This window comes from Tachyglossus aculeatus, chromosome 22, assembly GCF_015852505.1.
Source record: "Tachyglossus aculeatus isolate mTacAcu1 chromosome 22, mTacAcu1.pri, whole genome shotgun sequence".
Taxonomy (NCBI): domain Eukaryota; kingdom Metazoa; phylum Chordata; class Mammalia; order Monotremata; family Tachyglossidae; genus Tachyglossus; species Tachyglossus aculeatus.
The window spans coordinates 15,157,698-15,181,726 of record NC_052087.1 but is presented as its reverse complement, the minus strand read 5'-3'; the positions used below and the strand labels follow the sequence as shown (position 1 = coordinate 15,181,726).

Here is a 24,029-nt window from a genome sequence, read left to right as displayed (position 1 = left end):
GACGAAATTATTTGATAAAAATCTGAAGAATGCCCCTGTTTGCCCAAGAAAATAGAAAAATGATTTAAAAATCTCAAAGATAATTGACAGAGGCTGCAATATTCTCTTAAAGATGGCTTTTGTTTACTGCTTAAAACGCTAAATTCATCACAGGAAGGTGGAAGAGACAAATGATTTATATCAGAAAAATAATAGGTTTGGAGTTCTTTGGGTGGCAGAAAATATTATACTTCTAGTCCAAGAATGACTTTGAAATTCCTAATACTCTTTGTAGTTCTCTAAAGAGGTTTACTGGGAGGAGGTTAGGTTCATTACCGTTTGGTGACTTGCGTTTGTTTTCTTCAGAGTGGAGTGGTGGAATGCAGGAGAATGGCTTGTCCCCCTCTCAGTTGCTCTCCTGACTTCCTTCCTGTGCACATCGGAGGCCAATGCTGTAAAGCCTGCAGACGTAAGTATGGCAAATAAGCTCCCTGTTCTGTTCATCATGAATAAGAATCCGGCATGAGGTTATAACAACATCATTAATATTACTGTAACTATTATTGTGATTATTATTATTGTTGTGTTATTTAAGTGCTTACTATGTGCCAAGCTCTGCACTGAGTGCTATCATACATATAGTTTAAACAGATTGGACACAGCCCCTCTCCCACATGGAGCTCATGATCTAAAGGGGGTGGAGAACAGGTTTTACAGAAGAAGAATCTGAGCCACAAAGAAGTTAAGTGAATTTCCCCAAATCAACCAACAGACAAATGTTGGGCTCAGGATTGGAACCTAGCTTCTGACTCCCAGCCCGATGCCTTGTCATTAGGTCATGCCGCTCCTAGTTTAAATGATTTATTCTTTCAATTTGCCATTTTTTTTTCTGTAGGAATCCAGTGGACTGGAGCTCTGCAATCTTTGTTAATGAGAAAGGTGCAAGCCACAGAGTATGTGATCAGTGAATCTCCACAATCAGCAGTAGGAGAGCAAATACTTAGGTTAGGAAAAGCTTAAGGAAGCCAGGAGGTCTCTTTTTAAAGAGCCATCCTGGCCCCATCAAACAGCTGTTCAGAGTTCTGGTTGCCAGGTACCAGCATTATGGAAAAAATCTTATTACCTCTATTCCCATCCATGCTGTCTCACAGCCAGGGAAGAGAACTGCTTTTTATCTTTAATTTTGTTAACTAAAAGCAGGTGAGATGAGTTTCAGGTAGGTTTGGGGGCATTTAGTAAGATAGGAAGCTGACCAATGTTAGCTTCTCATGTCAATGCAAACCTCTCATGTTAGCCTCTGATGTATAAAATCAATTTCATTCAGATTTTCTCTATCATTTTTCCATCGACTGAAATTTTGTCTCATTGTCACCGCAATGAGCTATGTCTGGGACAATCACTGATGAGAGGGCTGTGTATGATAAAATTACTTAAAATCAATTTTTCTTTTATTTCAAGAAGCATGATTTAGAAAAATTTGAAATATAGGGAAGGATGGTGAAAGATAAGAAAGTGTGATAAAAAGAACTGAAGAGGAATAGTTCCAGTGTCAATGTAGGTTAGAAATGATGTACCATTCATATGTTTAATTTGCTCAGTCTATTTCCCATTGAAAACAGGAAACAGTTGGCTTCTCAATTCTGGTGTTGGGTTAAATAACAAAAAGAGGGTTTGATTGCTGTAAACTTTTGAAGGGCCATAAAATTTAGGACCTGGAAATTGATGTATGGAGTAGCAAGAGACCGAAGCATATGAGCCTATGTTCTAGGAGGGCAATCATTACATACGGTCTTTAAAAAAGATTCCGCCTTTGTTTGGTGGGCATAGCTTACACTGTAGGGTGATGGAGGGAGCCACTCCTGTCTACTTGTATACTTCCTTTGAGCTTTTCTTTGCTACTTGGCTAGGTATTGCTTTCCAAACTGGAAGGACACCAAATATTCCATTTAAAATTCCATAGTAGAAAGAAGGATGCTTCTTTTAGCTATTGATTCTCTTGGGCACAGCCCATTATGGTGACAACGAGCCAAAATTTCAGTCTCTGAAAAAAAAAGATATAGAAAAGCTGAATGAAATGGATTCTACATGACAGGCTAAACAGGATGTTGCTCTAGGAACTCAGAAGTGTTGTTTAGAGCTATTCAGTTTGTGATGAAGAGTGTCTGCTCATTTCTTAATCTGTTTTTGCAAAAGCTGTAGCTCCTTGAGGGCAGGGAACATGTCTACCTACTCTGTTGTATAATAATAATAATAATAATAATAATGGCATTTGTTAAGTGCTTACTGCATGCAAAGCACTGTTCTAAGCGCTGGGGAGGATACAAGGTGATCAGGTTGTCCCACATGGAGCTCACAGTCTTAATCCCCATTTTATATATGAGGTAACTGAGGCACAGAGAAGTTAACTGACTTGCCCAAAGTCACAGAGCTGACAAGCAGCTGAGCCAGGATTTGAACCCATAACATCTGACTCTCAAGCCCATGCTCTTTCCACTGAGCCACGCTGCTTCTCAGTGTGGACAATGTATGTACTGTCCACACAGGTAGAAGTCAATAAATATTGTTGATTGCTCTAGACAGAGTGAATACTCTATAAATACTGTTAATTTATATGTTGGCTACTCCTGGAGTGTAAACAGTGTGAATAGCTTGCTGATATAGCCATTATCACCATCAGCAGCATTGTCCCATCATCTTCAAACAGTACTTATTGAACTCTTCCAAACTCAGTACTCATGAACTGGGGACTGTGAGGTTTCCTAGCCTGAATTTATTCAAAACAAGGACTTCTATTTCTGGAGAAACAATGGATTTCTTTACCTGAATTACTCTAACCAGGCACACATTTGAAGGAATTTTTGCCTATCCCAAATGTCCAAAGGGTTTGGATTGTAATGGCAATAATGGGGCATGGAATTTCAGAGACAAAGATATTAAGAGGACCCTGTATTTGCTACTCCAAGTCAAGATGAGTATCTCTGGAAGCAGGGTTCGTTGTGGAGAAGTGATGAGGAAAACTGGTCTTCCTGCAATAGCCAGCTATTTTTCACCATTGATGCCAAGCTGTCCAACACAAGGATTGCTCCTGGCACTTCTTTGTTTGGAATTCTCTACCACTGATAGCATAGCCCCAGAAGGCATTTTTCTACATGCAGAGCCTGAACTAGAATCCAGGTCTCCTGATTCTTAGAGTCATGGTCTATCTCCTTAGGAGCTGCACCAGGGCATTAAAGTGCTCGTGATCGTCTGCCTTGTCCCACATTGTTCCATTTTCTAAGGAAATAAATTAAGGACCATTTCAGGCACTCAGGTTAATCAGTGGTATTGTGAGAGCACTGTACTCAGTACTTGAGAGAATTCAATAAAATTAGCAGGCATGAGTCCTGTCTGCAAGTCTACTACAATCTAGTGGAGGAAACAAACTCTAAAATGAATAAAAACAGGCTCTAGAAGGAAGTATTCATTCATTCAATTGTATTTATTGAGCACTTACTTTGTGCAGAGCACTGTAGTAAGCAGTTGGAAAGTACAATTCAGCAACGGAGACAATCCCTGCCCAATGGGCTCACAGTCTAGAAGGGAGGAGGCAGACAACAAAACAAAGCAAGTGGACAGCCATCAGTAGTATCAATGTAAATAAATAGAATTATAGAAATATACACATCATTAATAAAATAAATAGAATAAGTTAGAATAAATAAATAGAATAACAAGTGCTGTAGGGCGGGGAGGGGGTAGAATAGAGGGAGGAAGTAGGGGCGATGGGGAGGGAAGGAGGAGCAGAGGAAAAGGGGCCCCAGTCTGGGAAGGCCTCCTGGAGGAGGTGAGCTCTAAGTAGGGCTTTCAAGGGGGAAGTGTACTAGTTTGGTGGATGTAAGGAGGGAGGGCATTCCAGACCAGAGGTAGAACGTGAGCCAGGGGTTGATGGTGGGACAGGCGAGAATGAGGCACAGTGAGGAGGCTAGTGGCAGAGGAGTGGAGTGTGTGGGCTGGGCTGTAGAAGGAGAGAAGGGAGGTGAGGTAGGAGGGGGCAAGGTGAGGGAGAGCTTTGAAGCCAGTTGTGAGCTAGACTTCTGATTCTAGACTGTGAGCCCACTGTTGGGTAGGGACCGTTTCTATATGTTGCCAACTTGTACTTCCCAAGCGCTTAGTACAATGCTCTGCACACAGTAAGCACTCAATAAATTTGATTGATTGATTGATAGAAAAAGGGGATAGGTGCATGAGTTAGGACTTAAGTAATAAGATATGTAACATAGGTACATAGGTCCTGTGAGAGATTCTGAGGATATAAATGCTTAGGTGGCTCAGAAGTGCTGAAATGGCAGTTGAGGAGATATAAACCAGAGAGATTAGAAATTAATTGTGGAAGGCCTGGAGGAGATTTGATTCTAAGGGGCTCTAAAGAGAAGCAGTGTGGCTCAGTGGAAAGAGTACGGGCTTTGGAGTCAGAGGTCATGGTTTCAAATCCCGGCTCTGCCAGTTGTGACTTTGGGCAAATCACTTAACATCTCTGTGCCTTAGTTCCCTCTTCTGTAAAATGGGGATTAAGACTGTGAGCCTCACGTGGGACAACCTGATTACCTTTACACAGCGCTTAACAAATACCATCATCATTATTATTATTAAAGAAGAGGAGAGCAGTGGTATGTCAGATTAAAAAGGAAGAAGGAATTCTAATCAGGGGAAAGGCATGAGCAAATTGGCAGTGGGAGAGATGAGAATGGTACACTGTAAGTAGGTTAGTTTGAAAGAAACAAATGCTGCGAGCTGTGGTGTAGATCCTGAAATTCTGTTCCTCTAGTACCAGAGCTCCATTGCTCTTATATTTATTGTTGTCTTTGTATTTTATGTTTTAATTTATAAGCCCCTTGACCATGTCTAATTTTTTGCAGGTGTATTTTTTTCCTAGTGCTTAATATAATAATAGCAGAGATGATAAAAACATTAAAATAAATTACAGATAGGGGAAGCAACCAATAATAAGATTATGTAAATGAGTCATGTGGGCAGTGCGGTTAGTACCTAAGTGCCTTGGGGATGTGGATTAAAGAGTGTAGGTGATGCTATAGGGAGGGAAAATAGGGTGAGGGCATGAGAGTTGAGTAAGTGAAGGAGATGCCATTTTAATAGGGTTTTGAAAATGGGGAGAGGAATGATCTGTCAGATGTGAAGTGGGAATTTCATGCAGGAGGAAGAAACATTCCAAAGTTGTGGGCTTTGGAGATGCAGAGGAATGGTGGTGGTAGGAAAGTTGGAGAGGTGAAGACTACTTGGGAGTAGGAGAAATAGAATTTATTAAACACTAAGTTCTGAGAAAGATTATGAAAGTAGGAATAAGACATGGACCCTGGTCTTTAAGGTGCTCACTGTCTATGAGTATAGGTTGGGGAGAGGACTGGAGAAAGACACATCAGGAGCAATGAAAAATGAAACATTAAAAAAAGCATAAAAATGCATAAAATACATAGTCAGTAGAGGAGCAAAATTTCAGGTTCCTTGTGAATTCAGCAATGGTTCCTGCAGCCACTTGCCTTCCTAACGTTGCATGAGGCCTCATGCTGTTTTCTTTACTGCCAGAGTAATTGACAGCAGGAGATGCTGGTGTCTTCTCCGTGGTGTAGTGGGATGCCAGTTTCTGGAGGAGCAACATGGAACAGAGCGCATGACAGGAAGCAAAGAGCAAGTGGGTGAAGGGGAGGGAAGGCAGTTCATTTGATCATAGTGGGAAGTTTGGAGGGGTGAGGGTATGTAGGAAGTCAGAGTGCAATTACTGGATGCTCTCCTTGGCTGCGATGGTAGATGAGTGCAACTATGGGCATACTGAGCTTGAGATGCCAGTGGAACACCCATGGCTACCCTGGAAGCAGGTGGAAATGTGAGATTGCAGAGAAGAAGCAAAGTAGATTTGGGAGTCAACCACATGGCTGATAGTTGAAGGCACGGTAGTGGATGAACTAACCAGGAGAGTGAGTATAAAGTGACCCAAAAGATGCAAGGGGAAGGAAACTAAAGTGGAGCCCGTGAAAGAGATTGAGAAGGATTGATTAAAGAGATAGGATCAGGAAAGGACTGTGTGTCAGAAAAAAAAACCCAATGTTAAATAGTGTTTCCTAGAGAAGGTAGGAGTTCACATTATCAAAACAGCTGAGAACCCGAGGAGGATTAGAGTATGCTACAGTCTGGATTTAGTAAGAACAGGGCCAAGGTAGAATTGCAAATGATCAAGGAGGGAAGTGAATGGAGAGAATGGGTGTTTGCAATTTGAGTATGTTTCAATACAAAGGGGAAGGAACCATCAGAGTGAAGAGTTGAAGATGGCAGGGAGGGGAGAAAAGTGTGGGAATGAGTGTTTCTTATAAGGTGATAAGGCATATGATTGGAATCACAGATGGAGGGAAGAATTCTGAAAGAAGGCAGGAGATCTCTTGAGTGATGACTGAGAAGGATGAGTGATTGGATTTTGGGGTGGGAGGGAATTGGAGCATGAAGGGGAGATTTTGTTACACTCATGTCTGATGGCTTAAATTTTTGTCAACAAAAAAGCTGGCAAAGTAATCAGGGATGAAAAAGTTAGCAGGTGGGGCCACTGGGGTCTTCTGGAGAAAGTTAAATGTCTAGAATAATTGTTGGGGCAACGGACCAGGGAGGGGAGGGTGTCAGTGAAGAAGGAGAAGTGGTTCTGCTTAGCAGGAGAGCACTGGATGAATTGGATATGTCCCAAGTCATCCTCATGTCCGGATTTCCTTGAAAAACACTCCATAGTGTGAGTGCAGGAATGGAGAAAGTGAGCAAGTGTATTTACTGTGGAGGTGATCCATGTCAGGGAAGTTGTTGGTGCAGGATTGATGGAGGGACAGTAAATGGAATTGACCTTAGTGGATGTGTGGGGTTGGATTTGTTCATTGAGAAGAGAGTTTACGTAGGGAATCCAAGTGCATCATGAAAGCCTGAGATATGTGGGGTGAGAACTGGTTTACAGGGAGGAGGTGTAAAGGTGAGAGAGGTAGGTTTGTAGGTTGAGGTTAGGGAGTGAGAATTAAGAGTTGGTGATGTTAGAAGTAGTACAATTAGTGCTATTCATTCATTAATTCAATCATACTTATTGAGTGCTTACTGTGTGCAGAGCACTGTACTAAGCACTTGGGAAGTACAAGTTGGGAACATATAGAGACGGTCCCTACCCAACAGCAGGCTCACAGTCTAGAAGGGGGAGACAGACAACAAAACAAAACATACTAACAAAATAAAATAGAATAAATATGTACTAATAAAATAGAGTAATAAATACATACATACATATACATATACATATATACAGGTGCTGTGGGGAGGGGAAGGAGGTAAGGTGGGGGGAAAGAGAGGGGGACGAGGGGGAGAGGAAGGAGGGGGCTCAGTCTGGGAAGGCCACCTGGAGGAGGTGAGCTCTCAGTAGGGCTTTGAAGGGAGGAAGAGAGCTAGCTTGGCAGATGGGCAGAGGGAGGGCACTCCAGGCCAGGGAGATGATGTGGGCCGGGGGTCGACGATGGTGGGACAGGTGAGAATGAGGCACAGTGAGGAGATTAGTGGTAGAGAAGTGGAGGGTGCGGGCTGGGCTGTAGAAGCAGAGAAGGGAGGTGAGGTAGAAGGGAGGTGAGGTAGGAGGGGGTGAGGTGATGTCCATTTATGTGTATTAGAGATGTGTGTGCGCAAACATATAAGCATGTATTTAAATAAATTGGATAAATGGTCAAAAATCTGGTCTTCCTAGAACCTTGGAAAGTAGAACCTTGGAAAGTGGCCCCAAATCGCTAGGTTTCTAGACAAGTTGGAAAACTCATTTAGACCTGCTACTTACAGTAAGAAAACAAAGCCTGCAAATGTTTGTGAGAGACTGGCACATGGAAGAGAAGGCTGAGAAGGGAATACATTCTGGTTCCCAGCATGGGAAAAGAAGCATCTCGCAGATTTTATAGCAATGTATTTATTAGAACAATACACTCAGAAGAGCCACCTGCCTGAGCTGGCGCCAGCTGTAACTGGGAGTGTAAGAGTTCTAAGAATTCCTACCTCTCAAACTATCGGGAATGACATAGGGTATTCTACTCGCAATTTAAAAGCAGTAGAAAATATATCTATCTCAAGTTGTGGATTGTTTTGGAAAAATAAACATTTATTCTTGGTATTGTGAGGTAAGGTGTGACGATTTTGGTCTGAGTTTATAGTAATTATCCTCCTCTTCCAGGAATTTCACTTTATCGGACCTACACTTTTCAATGAATAGAAAAGAACGGATTTTTATATGGAACAGATAAATGGCTTCCCTTAGATTTTGTTGCAAGTTCCATCCAACGTTTTCTTTGAGCTGTGATCCAGTCCCTTATTCCTTTTGCTCCTCAAACCTTCCAAGTTCTTATTGTGCTAAAATACCTGTTTTATACGATTCTCTCAGACTCATTGAGTGAAGACATAACTGGCTCTGGTCTGTCCTCTCTCAAAAACCATTTTTGTAATTCCACCTAAACAAAGTTTAACCAAAGTTATCTTCCTCAGTTCATGTTTTGTCCTAGTTCATTCATTCATTCATTCAATTGTATTTACTGAGCGCTTACTGTGTGCAGAGCACTGTACTAAGTGTTGGGAAGTACAAGTGCATAAAGAATACAGAAGGGAAGGTGAGTTGGGGAAATGAGGGCTAAGTCGGAGAAGGCCCGAGTTTCCACTTTAGGGCTGAAACAATCCAAAATAACAGCTTTCTGGCCTGTCCACTCAATGAAGCTCGCACCCTCCAATCCTCCCCAAAATCTCCCCCGCTTTCCCGCCCCGGAGAGCAAAATTAAAAGTTGGCAGCTCTGACTTACTAGTTGTCTCACTTGGCTTCAGTTTACCCTAGAGCTCATGCACTGCCTTTGAATTAGTAGTCTGTTCAGTAGTCTGCATCAAATTCAGTTCTATGAATAACAAATATATAATGTCTTTATTATAAATAATTTTGTTAATGGATTGGCCATTTTGGTTTAATATATTTTTCTTATTACCACCTCAGGACATTCCATATTTTAGTTTGTGAACTTAAGCATGGAAATGTTTTTGTAAAGGTTTCACCGTCTACTCTCAAAAATGAAGTAATGAATACTGACTTGCAGGAAAATAATAAATTAATTTTCTAAGCTTTGAGACATGTTTATTGATGTGGGAACTGGTTTTTCTTACTTCACCAGAGCATTGTGAATATAATCTCAATTTCTCTTTTTTATAATAGCTAAATGTATCTATGGAGGAAAAGTACTAGCAGAAGGCCAGCGGATTTTAACTAAGAGCTGTCGGGAATGCCAGGTAAGTTATAACTCTATAAGTTGTTGATGATGTCAGTTTGACCATATTTCCGACCTCATTCACCTCAGCAGTTATTTCTGCAATAGTTTACAACTACCAAGCCAACTCAAGATCTAGTTATTCATTGTGTCATTAGAAAGGTTTAGGGAATGCTTTCCTTTCAAACACTTAATACAGAGTTTTGCATTCTTTAGGTGTTTGGTAGTTCTTTACAAGACCAATTGACAGTCACTCTATCATCCTTAAATATTCTAAAAATATCCAGTGCTCAAGGCACATTTTCTTTTTGCATGGATTTTAAAAATCCTGCTTTTTGTCATATTTCCTTGGGGATATAGAGAAGTCTGTGGCATTTAAAGTTGAAACATTTATATGTTTGTGGACAAAGCAAGGTATATAAAAGTAGAAACACAAATATTTTGGCATGGTTGAAGATTAGATTTAATGATAAGCACATAAACCATGGGGAATCTACAGAGTTTCATTAACTCAATATATTATTATAATAATAATTGCAGTGATTAGATTAAAAACAACTGGCAGTATTTCCACAAGCCATTAGGTTTAGCCCGGCTTGACATAGTGGTTTAAATCCTTGAGGTGTTTCCAAGGTAAATGCATATTTTTTTTAAGGTCCCAAAGGAAAAATTACCCTGATGACCTTTCTAAGCAATTTTGAGTGATTGCTGATAGCCTTGATTTAAGAAAATAGGTTCCATTTAAAATTTTTGGTTATAAAAGTTAGTGGAGATCTAGGTTGAATCATTTTGTAATTAGTAATGAACATGATGGTTGTATTTAGCCAATTACACGGAGGCATTCCAACTAATTAGGAGGGAATGGTAGAATTTCATTCTCCTGCAAACCAAAGGTCATGCAATAAATTGTTTCAATCAAGTTGGTTTAAAATATTCATCATCAACTGATTTTTCTTTTGAGATACATTTCTCAAAAACTAGTTGCTTTTATTTTGACAAACAAAATTGTTCTGGAGATTCTAATTTCCACACTGCCACAGTTTGTTATTTCCACATTAGATGACAAAAGGTTTATACTATTTGAAATATCATTTGTTCATCATGAGTTTACTCATTAAATATGTTAAAGGTTGATTAGAGGGGAGATTCTCATTTCATCACAGACAAATTGAACTAATTTAAAGATCCATCTTTTTGTAGTAATAGATTTTATAAAAAAAAAGCCAACAAAGTCTTCAGGCTTCTGGAGAAAGTTTCTGGGGCCATCAGTAGGGTAATTTTTTGGCCAGTTGATAATTGAATGCTTAGGTTTTTAATTTACAATGTTCTTATCTACATGGGGTATACCTATTAACAGATGCTTACTAAAAGCCCAAAGGACTTCTCACACATCCAGTTGGTTATATTAAAAGGATTTGAAATCAGAACATTTTGTCATAACGTACCATGTTAGATTTGAAAATGTGATCTCCTGCAGATAAGGGTTTTTATGTGTGTATATGTGTGTGTCTGAGTGAAAGAGAGAGATTGGGTCTTTGTGCATAGTTATCATGGAAGCTCTACTACTTGGGAGTGCTAGCAACCCAGAACGGGATTATAGAGCAGTTGTAATGGTCCTTCCTTTTTATATTGTGTTCAGATATATATAATATATCAGCAACAGTATTTGAGCACTTCGTTTTTCCTAAGAGGAATAAATGCTGGGAACATTCATTAGAAGTAAATGATACTTCCCTTTGCCCTCAAATAGTTTCCAATGCAATGAAGAAAAGAGGATTTGGATTACCAAATATATAATGGACAAAAAACTGAGAAGAAATTCAAAAGATAAATGTAAATTAATTAGAAAGTAGAAGAAACCTCTAATGGCTACCCATCTTCCTTCCATCAAGTAAAAACTCCTTAGAATTGGCTTCAAGACTCACCCACTTTCCATCATACATATCACTTTCACTCTTCCCACTTCTCCCCAGCTCACATTCTTAATTCTTCCCAAGCTTATTTTCTAACTGTACCTTTGATCCTCCCTACAGCCTAGAAATCAGTCCCCACACTTCTGAATCTTCCTGACCACAGCTTTCCAGAGGCCTAAAAATAATCCATCCGTCCAGGAAGCCTTCCCCAAATTATTAGTCTATATAATTATATTATATTACCATTATAATAATTATGATGCTCATTATGTACTTACTATATGTCGGGCACTGTACTAAATTCTGGGTAGATACAAGATAATCAGGTCCCACATGGGGCTCACTGTCCAAGTTGGAGGAAGAACAGGTATTGAATCCCCATTTTGCAGATGAGGAAACTGAAACACAGAGAATTTAAGTGACCTTTCCAAGGTCACACAATAAGTGAGTTGCAGAGCCGGGATTGAAATCCAAGTCCTCGGACTTCCCAGGCCCATGCTCTTTCCACTATGCCACACTACTTCACAACATGAGCTGATTCACTCTAATACCCCTCCTTAATATTTATTCCTATCCTCAGCACTATTCTATTTTTATGTATTTATCTGTACATTCAGATAAATGTACATCTGTACATTCAGTTATTTCATCCTGAGGAATTTACACTGCTTCTTGCCTTATCCTGTTCTTCCCGTAGCTTTCACTATGTATATCAATTCCTTGCAGGCAGGAAACATGTGTTTTGTACTTTCCCAAGCACTAAGTAAGCATTCAATAAATACTATAGATTGATTGATTCTTTTTTTAATAGTATTTGTTAAGCACTTCCTATGTGCCAGACTCTGTTCTAAGTCCTGGGGTAGATTCAAGGTAATCAGATTTTACACAGTCCATATTCCCCATGGAGCTCACAGTCTTAATCCCCATTTTTTTTTTTTTACAGATGAGGCAGTTTAGGCACCGAGAAGTTAGGGGACTTGCCCAAGGTCACACAGCAGACAAGTGGCAGAGCTGGGGCTCGAACCCAGGGCCTTCCAACTCCCAGGCATGTGCTTTATAGTAGGCCATGCTGTTTCTCAGCATGATTCTGTTATAGTCTCTCAAGAGGTTAGTATAGTGCCTCGCACTCATGTGTTTAATGAATACCATTTATTGATTGAAAACTAGGCAGTAATAAATAGATATATGCATGAGGACTAACATGGCTGTTGAGATGGTGAGACCAGGAAATTGGGAGATTGGTCAGGGAATGCCTGGTGGAGGAGGTGTTTAATGCTGTGAATAAAGTTGTTTGGATTTGGAGTGAAAGTTCAAAGAATAGTACCATTAATATTATTATTAGATTAGTGGAGCTGTTAAAGCTGTGAACAAAGTGGTTTGATGAATTTTGAGTGAGAGTTATTTTGCAGAGGGCAAGGGATTGAGAGCAGTAGGGTCAGGAAAAGGTGAAGTGTGAGTGAGCTTGAAGGTAAATGTGATTTTGGGAAGCCATTATGGAAACTTAAACTCCAGTCAGGGAAAAAAAAGACAAACAACATAACTAACTCATAGTCACAAACTGAGTTTATTCCTTCTGTCTTAATGGATCCATGACCACCTTGAAAGAAGAATTGTATAGGTTTTTAGCCACATTAACCTTAAACCTTTGGCCAGTGGTCACCCAGACATAAATTGTGACTGTAGGGTTTACAATAATATCAGAAATATATCTTTGGTCTGAATTGAAAAAAATAGAGATAACACTTGATGTATTTTCATGTAGCCAAGAGTTCATCTATACATAATCTATGTAAACTATATATGATGATATTAATGATTTTCACATGAATGATTGGTTCACACTCTCGGGTCTAAATTAAGGAAAAACTATACAAAGGTATAGGTGGAGCTTACTCAGACATTTGGAAATACTGGTCTATATTTCACTAAATAAAAATAGTGAAGCCAAATGTTATCACAGATGAAGGGTCAGTTACAGTAAACCCAGGAAAAGTGATTGAATAGTGTCTTAGAAAGCTTATTTTATGATAGCAGAAATGAAATGATTGCTAAGCTGTGTGCCATCATAGGCATCGGGGCATGAATAAGTGAGAACTGGGAATAAAAATGAATAGTAGAAGGATTGGGAAGAGTGTTTATTAATAAAGTATTATGTTTCCCTCTGTATTTGAGCTTAATTTGTTATAGATTACTAACTGGCTCACCAATTTATAATGCTAGGTTTTAAGTATCACTGGGGATCCCAAGGCAGAATATGGAGGTGAAAGATTTCCAGTTTCTAAATTTATGAGGATAACCTGAGATAATTTTATTTTTTGATATTTTGGAAATACCCTGAACAACCTGAGAAGCAGTATGGCTTAGTGGAAAGAGCCTGGGCTTGGGAGTCAGAGGTCGTGGGTTCTAATGCCAGTTCTGCCAATTGTCAGCTGTGCAACTTTGGGCAAGCCACTTCACTTCTCTGTGCCTCAGTTACCTCATCCGAAAAGTGGGAATTAAGACTGTGAACCCCACGTGGGACAACCTGATCACCTTGTATCTATCCCAGCGCATAGAACAGTGCTTGGCACATAGTAAGCACTTAACAAATACCATCATCATCATCAACTTTAATATCAAAGCCTAGATCTAGCAGTTTAATTTCATCATGTTAACAGGAACAGGAGATAGATGTTGTGAGGTTTAGAATAAATGCAAATAATAATGTAAATTCTTGAAATACTGTTTGGATAATGAGAAGTATTTTTTCAAAAGAATGAAATTTTGGCATCATCTTTATTGTTTTCTGAGTTGCTACAGCATCTTGTTTTGGGAAGAATCCAGCCTCTCCTGGCATGGTAGATTTTAGTTGTTCATAGATTTTGCAAATATAGATAGGGAAGGAGGATATTAAGTCTAGTAAGCTATATCTTTCTTCCTTAATTCAATGATAATAGGGTGGCATTAATTTTGTATAGCATAATTCATTCAATCAGGCTATACTAGTGACTTGGATTACTGTAGCATTCCACGCCCAATATCAGTTTGCTACATTTATTACTGATTTTGACATCACCAAAATGAATCAGTACTTACACAGTATGCCTAAATCGCCTAACACTATTCTGGATACCTGAAGGGTTAGGGAACTTCATCCCAGAAAAGACATGCTTCTTGTCTTGAAGGAATTTAAATTTCAGCATAGGCTGAGTCTATGTGAATGATCTCATTTTGACATTATCTTGCTATTTCAATTAAAAATGGAAATTTTTGAGGCACAGTTAACCGTATAAATTGTGTGTTTAGTCCCATGCATCGTGTCAGTAGAGATACAGAATTGGAAGCTCTGCCTGATAAGAAGTGCCATACACTATTTTTGAAGAGAGTATTATAAATGGAGGGCCAGGGGTTTATTTTGAATAACACTTTGGGACATCTGGGTTGAAGATACTGGGTTTTGGAAAATCCTACTTCCTAGTTTTCGATCTTGTCCATAGTGACTTCACATGGAAATCAAGATGATTTTTTCCCCTTTGGCCAACAAGGTGTTGTGGAAATGAGGAAGAATGGGAGGGAGTGGTGGTAAGGAGTATGTATCAAAGGAACTGGAAAGGCAGCTCTAGAATTTTTCAGAAATAATTTACTTTCCTATTACTGCTTATGGTGAAAGGAGCTGATGGCAAAGGATAAAAAGCAATGAGGCCATTTTCAAAATGAATGTGGTAGGGAATTTTATCTAGTAATGCAGAATTGTGTTTCCCTCTGGATTTTATTAATACGCTGATAGCCAAGATTATCTCTCTAGCTACCCCATTTACTCTTTGCCCACTGGGGTTTGAAATGACCATCTAAGTTATGAGGAGGTACTTTATTACTGGGTATCCTTGAGTTGATATATTATGGGTGCTCAAACACAATCATTTTATCTATTTCAAAAGGCCGTGTATATCTTCACAGCCACTAACAGGACTAAAAGGAATAGTGTTCATTGTCAGGTGAAGAAGGAAGAATAAATTAACAGTTTGTGGGTCACCTAATGGGGGGTCGAAAAACATAATCTATCTGTTTAATCGTGTAGATTGGCTAACTCACAACTAGGTTTGTTTTAAACTGCAGCTGACCGTTAGGGCTGAGAAATGACAGATTGAGATATGCTGATAAGCAATTGTTGTTTTGGATTAAAGTTCTGTACTTGCCAACTAGTTAGATTGCGAGTCCACTTTGTTGTTTCCTGTTGGGCCCCTCATACATGTCAGCCCCCCAGAACTCTGTAGATCACCCGGGGGGTCCGTAGTGAGGTGGGGAGTGGGACTTTTAGGCTATGAACAAGCTCTTTAAAGGATTCATGACTGGGCCCTTGGGTGGGCTGTGGTGCCATTCCTATTTGTGTGGTGCCACCCCGAACAGATGAAGTCTGGTGTGCATTGGTTTGTCCTGCACAGATTCAGCCCTAAAACTGATTTCTTATCGAATGCTCCAATCTATACTACATTCTGTAGCATGGATCATCTTTCTGTAGCCTCATTTCTCTTCTCTCTTAAAAATCCTCTTCTGGCCCCTATGTCTCTTCCCTTCAAATGGAAACTCCTCACAATGAACTTCAGAACTCTCTAACCTCTGGCTCCGCTTAACTACCTGCCTTCTTCTCATGCTATTCTCCAACTCACTGTCTTCATTCTTCCCAAGCCAACCTCCTAGACATTCCTCATTCTTGACTCCCCCACCTCCATCCTCTTGCTCACTCTGTGTTCCTAATCTGAAATGCTCTCCATCACCGTATTACACAGACCACAGCTCTCTCCGTATTAAAATCTTCCTTAAGTCCCATCTCCAGTTTCCCAGAATCGTGAGCCATATTATCCCTTTAAATCTAAAGAGCTTATTTACAATATCCTTAGCAATTAGGTATATATGTCTATTTTATTTATGGCCTTTTTAACTGTAAATATGTGATGTTTGTCTCTCCCTTTAGAGTATAAGCTCCTTGTGGGCAGGAAGTCTATTACTTGTTATTCTGTGTTTTCCAATGCTTAGTACAGTGCACTGCACCAAGTGGGCTCTCGATAAATGCTGCTGCTGTGGCTACCACACTAGTTATGTTCACAAAACATGCTCACCTACCGCAGGCATAGCTTGAAAATTCTGTGTCTGAGAAAATGAAGCTGGGTAAATATTTGAAAGGATTACATGTGTGCTTTAACATTACTATATAGGAACTGAAAATACTGTAAAATCTATTGCTGTAACTTTATTGAAACAGTTATTAAGAATGAGAATAGACAGTTGGCACATTGGTCCACAATCTTAATATGCTTTTTGTTTCCTAAATGTTTTATTTCCAGAGTGGAGTTTTAGTTAAAGTCACAGAAATGTGTCCTCCTCTGAACTGCTCAGAAAAAGATCATATCCTTCCAGAGAACCAATGCTGTAGTGTTTGCAGAGGTAAGTGGGATTGCTGGACTTTTCTGCTTTCCTGGTAAGAGTGGGTGGAGGTGGAGAATTAGATCTTCTGTTGGACCATTTCCTATATCTGTGCCTTCTATTATAATTTAGCAATCCTATTTTCTCCTCTGAAAGGAAGAAAGCACCAAAAAAAACTCATTTCTGAGCATCTACAGGACAAGGGAGGAGATCAAGATCTCTATTCTGTTCTCTCTTTTGTTTCATTGAAATTAGGTTTTGTTGATTTGCCCAGCAACTTTGTCACCTTTGAGAATTTGGCAGGATCCAGGGACACAGCACTTACGGAAGACATTGTTTTCTCCTTCCTTATTTTTTCCTCATGGATAACTTCTCCTGGTATTAATGGGGGTTATGTGTCACATGCTCCTATGCATTCAGAGAAGGTTGCACCTTCTATTTTTGGTTTTGATAAAGAGAGCTCTGGGTGAAAATTTGATGAAGATATGATATTTCATATTCTGATATGAATTCTCTCTTGATGCATCAGTTTATTGTTTGATAAAAACTACAACATCAAAGCAGATCTACGGAACTTTTTGCATTTGTGTTTTGAAGCATGTTTCACCTGGGATACTTTAGAAAGGAATAGTGATCGAACAGGTTTTCCAAGAGTAGGCATTGATTGATTACCGATAGATTGTTAGGTGGCACTCATAATTTAATGCAAAATCTGTCACTTGATATTTGTTGAGGGACAAGAGTGGGTTGAAGTTTATGCAAGCTCTCTTCAATTTATGGTTTCATTAGTGTTGAATCATTGATTATGTCACTGAGACAAGGGGGAGATTCTTGGTTTTCTGTCAGAAGCATCAGTATAATAAGTCCAACTGTTTCCATACAAGCTTAGTCAAGATCCTGGACATTTTGATGGTAGGAACCCCCCCAACAACGAACTTAAAGAGGATAAGCTTTTCTTGAAATGAATTAAAAGCTTCGAGGAGTCAAGCATGCATGAAATTTCATCAGAGCAAAATTGCAACTGTCTACTAATGCTCTTCCACCACCACCTAAATATCAGAGGAGTTTGGTGTACTCTGTTACCAGACCACTGAAATCTGGGGAAATGTAGAAAATAGAAGCAAAATCATGTCTTTAGGATACGAGAGCTGCATTCAGATATCTCCCTTTCCTCTCTGAAACCTGGGTTTTTGTATGAGCCCCAAAAGTGGTTGGTGGTTTCTGCTTCTACTGGATCTTCACACCTCATGTGCTGAGAAATAATAATAATATCATACTGAGATAGATACAATTTGTCAGGCCAGACACAGTCCCACAGAGACTCACAACCTATTTAATCTCCATTTTACAAATGAGGAAACTGAGGTCCAGAGACGTTGAGTGCCTTGCCCAAGATCACACAGCAGGCTAGTGGCAGAAATGAGAGTAGAACCCAGGTCTCCTTGCTCCCAGTTCAGTGCCCTTTCCACTAAGCCATGCTGCTTTACTTTAATAGCCCATCTCTTAGCCCTGGTCTTTGGGGGAATAGAAGTCACTTTATTTTGATGGAAAATTCCACTCCAACAATGCAGCTATTTTTGCTGTAGCTGAAGGAACTTTACAATAGTTAAATGACAATACTAATGTGAGACAAAGGTATTGTGGTTGTTGCAAAGGACCAAAATGTGCTATATAAATAGCAGGAAAAAAATTCAGTCCAGTTCAACTCAAAATCTTTCTTTAAAATTACGAACATTACTCATTGCTTTTTCTGTTTGTTTTTTCCCCTGGTATAAACTTTGGAAATGATGATATATCAATTTATTGTAAGACTCTTTTGGATTTTATTTACCTGTTCCACCTTTAACTCAATCCCATGATTCATTAGCCAACATGTCCCAAGAAAAGTAATAGAATGACTGTATCTATTCTGTCAATTATTTGGTTGTATTGTCAGTTCCTTCAAATCCAAATTATTCAACTGGCTCTCCGCTCTCCCATCCTTTATAAAACAGAGAAAATAATGAAAAGGTGTGAAACACTCAATTTCTATGTAAAGTAATTTTTATCCTGTGTAGTATATTGCTGTGCTGTTTACTTGATAGGTTTAGATTCTCTGCTGACACTAGCTGGCAGCAAAGATAGACACTTCTTGATGAGTTGAAATGTGCTTTTCATTGGAGAGAGCAGTAGCATAATACAAATTTATGATTTCGGTCACCCCTATATTATTGATTATAAAAAAAGGGAGCATTCTGGTTCTTCCAACATTGGCTCAAGAAGCCTCTCAATTAGCATATTCATCATGTCTCTCTATATAGCTGAGAGGGTCAAGAACATTCTGATTTAAGAAAATGCTCTGCATGAGTCCTTTTCATCATGTCATAGCCAAAACTTTTTTTTTACCTGGCTTGGGGAATATGTGTTTTTATGGGGTTTATTCCTACTGAGACTCTATTTTACTCATAGTGGTTGAGTGTTGTGAATTGTAGCCTCTTTTGTAGCATTGCAATGCTATGTTTCAGTTTTCCCCCATGCATGCATAATTAAATATTCAACCCCAAATCTTTAACTTTCATTAGGGTGATGCCATTGCGGCTAATTGAGTTTACTTGCTTCCCCTTGATCACATTCTGGTTTTGTAATGTCAGAATAAAAGAAAAGCTCTAGAATGTACCCACTTATATAGCATGAATATTTGTTATTGGTGTTCTGTGACCTAATTTGAATTTGCCGTCCTCTCCATTATCCTTTTACCAAGCTGCCTGGTAGTGGAGGGGATACTACACTGGAGCTGTGGACAATTACAGAAGTTAGTGGAGCATTAACCCAGCTCCAAAAGTTTACAATTCTTGGTGAGGGAAAGAGGAACAAACACAGATTCAAAGTAAATATGTACTTAGAATATGTAGTAATAAAAACTTACCATTTGCCCTTTGAGAAGTTTTTTTTCTTATTCACAATCCCCTTTGCAGTCTCCTGTTGTGTCATTTTTATCCTTTGCAAACTGCAACTCCATGAATGGCAAAGGCACTTACTCCAAAGGCAATAAAGATTTAGTTATTTTGTTGTGGCAGGATTCACAGAGGTGGTAGGAGTCAATCCATTCAATCAATCGATCAGTGGCACCTATTGATGTTTACTTTGTGCAGAGCACTCTTGGTAAAGTACAACTGAGTAGGTAGACCTGATCCCTGCCCATAAGGAACATACAGTCTGCGTGGGGAGACAGACAGGAAAATAGATTATGAATGCCTTAAATGTATTATAGGATTCTGCTCTTGGCCTTATCTCATGCTATGTAAAGTTTATGTCCAGAGCTCCAAAAAAGGGGTTCTGGACCCTGGCAAAGTCTTGAACACTTTGGTGAATACAGGGCAATTTTCTGACTTCCACCAGGGTGTGGATGCAGAATTCTAGGAAGGAATTCAGTGCCCCGGTAGGGACTCTAGAGGCTCAGGAGTCAAACCCTTGTTTTCTGCAGGGTTGATACCCTTCAGAGTTGTCCCATGACAATGACAATCACAGCCTGAGAGTTTTAATCCCTTCTCAGGGGTCTGAAACCCAGAAGCAGTGGGGAAATACAGGAAGATGTTAAATCTTGTTGAGAACAAAAGTTGTTGGATTCTCTAGCTTTGGTTTAAGGGGCTGTGCAGCTAATCCTATTTTAAAGGTACCCAGTTTAGCTGTATCCCTCTTCCTACTTGCCCTGGCAGTAGGTGCAGATTTTTTTAAAATTTTATGATATTTGTTAAGTGCTTACTATGCACCAGGCACTGTGCTAAGTGCTGGGGTAGATACAAGCTAATTAGATTGGACACAGTCTGTGTCCCACATGAGCTCACAGTCTAAATCCCCATTTTACCGATGAGGAAACAGAAGCACAGAGAAGTTAAATGGCTTGTTCAAGGTCACACAGGAGAAAAGTGATGCAGCTGGAATTGAAACTCAGATCCTTCTGACTCCCAAGCTTGTGCTCTATCCACTAGGCAACACTGACTACTCCTTGGTCAGGCCTCCTAGAAGGTGGGAGTGCTCTGCATTCCTGCTGCATTCCCAAGGATCGTAGTCACCCAGTCCCAGTCCGTTGAGTCCCTGGGCCACTTGAGGATGCCCTATTTTTTATGGCATTTGTTAAGACCTTACTATGTTCTAAGCCCTGCACAAAGCGTTGGGGTAGATAAAAGATACTCAGATTGCACATAGTCCCTGTCCCACTTGGGGCTCACAGTCTAAGTGGAAGGGAGTAGGATTTAATCCCCATTTTACAAATGAGGAAACTGAGGCACAGAGAAGTGAAGTGAATTGCCAAAGGTCACAGAGCAGATAAACAGTGGAGCTCAGGTTAGAATTCAAGTTTTCTGACCCTGATGTCTTTCCCCACATGCAGTCTTGCATTTCCTCCTGCCTTCAAGCCATCTCTACTGGGTGTCCTGCCGTCAACTCAGATGTGAAATGTTCAAACAGAACTCCTTGTCTTTCCACCCAGAACTTTTGCTTCATCTGACTTTCCCATCACTGTAAACAGCACCACCATCCTTCCTATCTCACAGCCCCATAACCCTGGCATTATTCTTGACTCCTCTCTCTCAATCAACCTACATATTCAATGTATTACTAAATCCTCTTGGTTCAACCTTCACAGCATTGCTAAAATATGTCTTTTCCTCTCAATCCAATCTGCCTCCATGTTAACTCAAGCACTTATCCTAGCCCATTTTGATTACTGCATCATTCTTCTTACTGATCTCCCTGCCTCCAGTCTCTCCCCACTCCAGTCCATACCTTATTCTGCTGCCTGGATTTTTTTTCTACAAAAGACATTGTCCTCAAGAACCTGCATTGGGTGCCCTTCCACCTCCTTATAGAAACTACTTCTCATTGGCTTTAAAACACTCAATCACCATTCTGCCTCCTACCTCACCTTGCTACTCTCCTACCACAACCCAGTTGCACACTTCATTTTTCTGTTGCCAATCCTCAATCTCGTCTATCTCATTGCTGACCTCTCATCCATGTCCTGCCTCTGGTTTGGTTCATCCTCCCTCTTCGTATTTGGCAGACAATTACTCTCAATCAGGCATATTTATTGAATGTTTACTGTGTGCAGAACACTATTGTACTCTTCCAAGTTCTTAATGCAGTGCTTTGCAACACTAAGCGCTCAATAAATATGATTGAATGAATGAATGAACAGTATAACAGACACAGACCTTGTCCGCAATGGATTAACAGTCTAGAGGAGAAGACATTAACATAAATAAAATACCCTCCCCACCTGAGAGGGTGAGGGGTCAGTGGTGAGATAGGTGAGATCAAGGTTCAGTGAGTAGATTGACTTTAGAGTAATGAAGTATGTGGGCTGGGTTGTAGTAGGAAATCAGAGAGGTAACGTAAGAAAGGGCAAGGTGTTTGAGTGCTTTAAAGCCTATGGTAAGGAGTTTCTGTTTGATTCAGACATAGATGGGCAGCCACTGTAGGTTCTTGAGGAGTGGGGAAACATGGACTGAATCGTTTTGTAGAAAAATGATCCATGCAGCAGAGTGAAGTATGGATTGGAATGGGGAGAAATAGGAGGCAGGGAGATCATCAATGAGACTGATGCAGTAATCAAGGTGGGATAGGATAAAGTTTGGATTAACATGGTAGCAGTTTGGATTGAGAGGAAAGGACAGATTTCAGCGATATGCTTGAAAGTTGAACTGATAGGATTGGGCGACATTGAATATGTGGGTTGAATGAGAGAGATGAGTCGAGGATAATGTCAAGGTTACAGACATGTGAAACAGGAAGGATGGTGGTGCTGTCTACAGTGTTGGGAAAGTCAGGGGTGGTTGGGATTTGGGTAAGAATATGAGAGTTCTGTATTGGACATGTTAAGTATGAAGTGTTGGCTGGACATCCAAGTAGAGATGTTCTGAAAGCAGGAAGAAATGTGACACTGCAGAAAAGGAGGGAGATCAGGGCTGGAGATGTAGACTTGGGACTCATTCATTTAGAGGTGGTAGTTGAAGCCATGGGAGCGAGTTCTCCAAGGGAGTGGGCGAAGATGGAGAATAGAAGGGGACCCAGAACTGAGCCTTGAGTGACTTCCACAGTTAGACGGGGGAGGCAGTGAAAGAGCCTGCAAAATAGACTGAGAATGAGCAGCCTTAGGAGGAGACAAAGGAGAGGAGCGTGTCACTGAAGCCAAGGTTGGATAATATTTCCAGAAGGGAGTGGTCGATAGTGTCTAAGGCAGCTGAGGGGCTGAGGTGGATTATGATGGAGTAGAAGCCATTTGTTTGGCAAGAAGGAGATCATTGGTAACTTTTGAGAGGGCAGTTTCTGTGGTGTGAAGAGCACTGTGCTACACACTTGGGAAAGTACAATACAACAGAGTTGGTAGACATGCTCCCTGCCCACAAGGAGCTTACATCTACAAAGGGAGACAGACATTATAAATAGCAGATTGGGGAAATAGTAGAGTATAAGGATATTTACATAAATATTGTGGGGCTGAGGTAAGTATCAAGGGGTAGACAGCCAAGTGCTATAGTACCTGATTAAGCCTTCTTCCCAACTCCCTGTCCTTTCTGTGTTGGTTATATACTTGGATCTATACAGCTCTTGTGCACATATCTCTAATTTATATAAGTGTCTGTCTCCCCTCTATACTGTAAACTCATTGTGGGCAGAGAATGTTCCTACCAAGTCTGTTGGATTATACTCTTCCAAGTGCTTAAAATACGGTGCTCTGCAAACAGTAAGCACTCAATAAATATCATTGATTGAAGAACAAGGGAGGATAGGTAGGGGAAATAAGGGCTTAGTTTGGGAAGACCTGTAGGAGAAGATGGGCTGCTGTGTGACCTTGGGCAAGTCACTTAACTTCTCAGAGCCTCCATTCCCTCATCTGTAAAATGGGGATGAAGACTGTAAGCCCCACGTGGGACAACTTGGTCACCTTGTACCCCCCCCCCCCAGTGCTTAGAACAGTGCTTTGCACATAGTAAGGGCTTAACAAATATCATTATTATTATTATTATTAAGCATCCTGGGCAGATTCTACTGCCTCATGACAATAGATTGAGGCAATTTATGCTTTCCAAGGAATTAATATGTTGTTAACAAAGGGGCAAAGACCCTCCTCTTTTTTAATGGTATTTAAGCCCTCCTTATATGTTATATACTGTTCTAAGCATCTACTAATTTGTTATGAGCATCATATTCAGTGATGGCATACAAAATGGGTGAGGGCAGAGAATGTGCCTACCAAGTCTGCTGAGGATAGGTAGGGGAAATAAGGGCTTAGTTTGGGAAGACCTGTAGGAGAAGATGGGCTGCTGTGTGACCTTGGGCAAGTCACTTAACTTCTCAGAGCCTCAGTTCCCTCATCTGTAAAATGGGGATGCCCAGAAGTACCTACTGCTGATGAGTTCTCAGTATTCTGTTCTGTGACCACAGACTGCACTTGTTCTTCCCC

The 24,029-nt window shown here is 40.2% G+C and overlaps 1 protein-coding gene across 5 annotated transcripts in view; it reads left to right on the top strand.

The window, feature by feature from the left end:
* NELL1 (neural EGFL like 1) overlaps positions 1-24,029 on the top strand; it is a 499,897-nt gene that overhangs the window by 124,054 nt on the left and 351,814 nt on the right. For all 5 annotated transcript variants that reach the window (XM_038764520.1, XM_038764521.1, XM_038764519.1 and 2 more), the window contains 3 exons: positions 346-448; positions 9,221-9,294; positions 16,507-16,606. In XM_038764520.1, the coding sequence (XP_038620448.1) occupies positions 346-448; positions 9,221-9,294; positions 16,507-16,606 (277 nt within the window). The remainder of the gene's footprint in view (positions 1-345; positions 449-9,220; positions 9,295-16,506; positions 16,607-24,029) is intronic.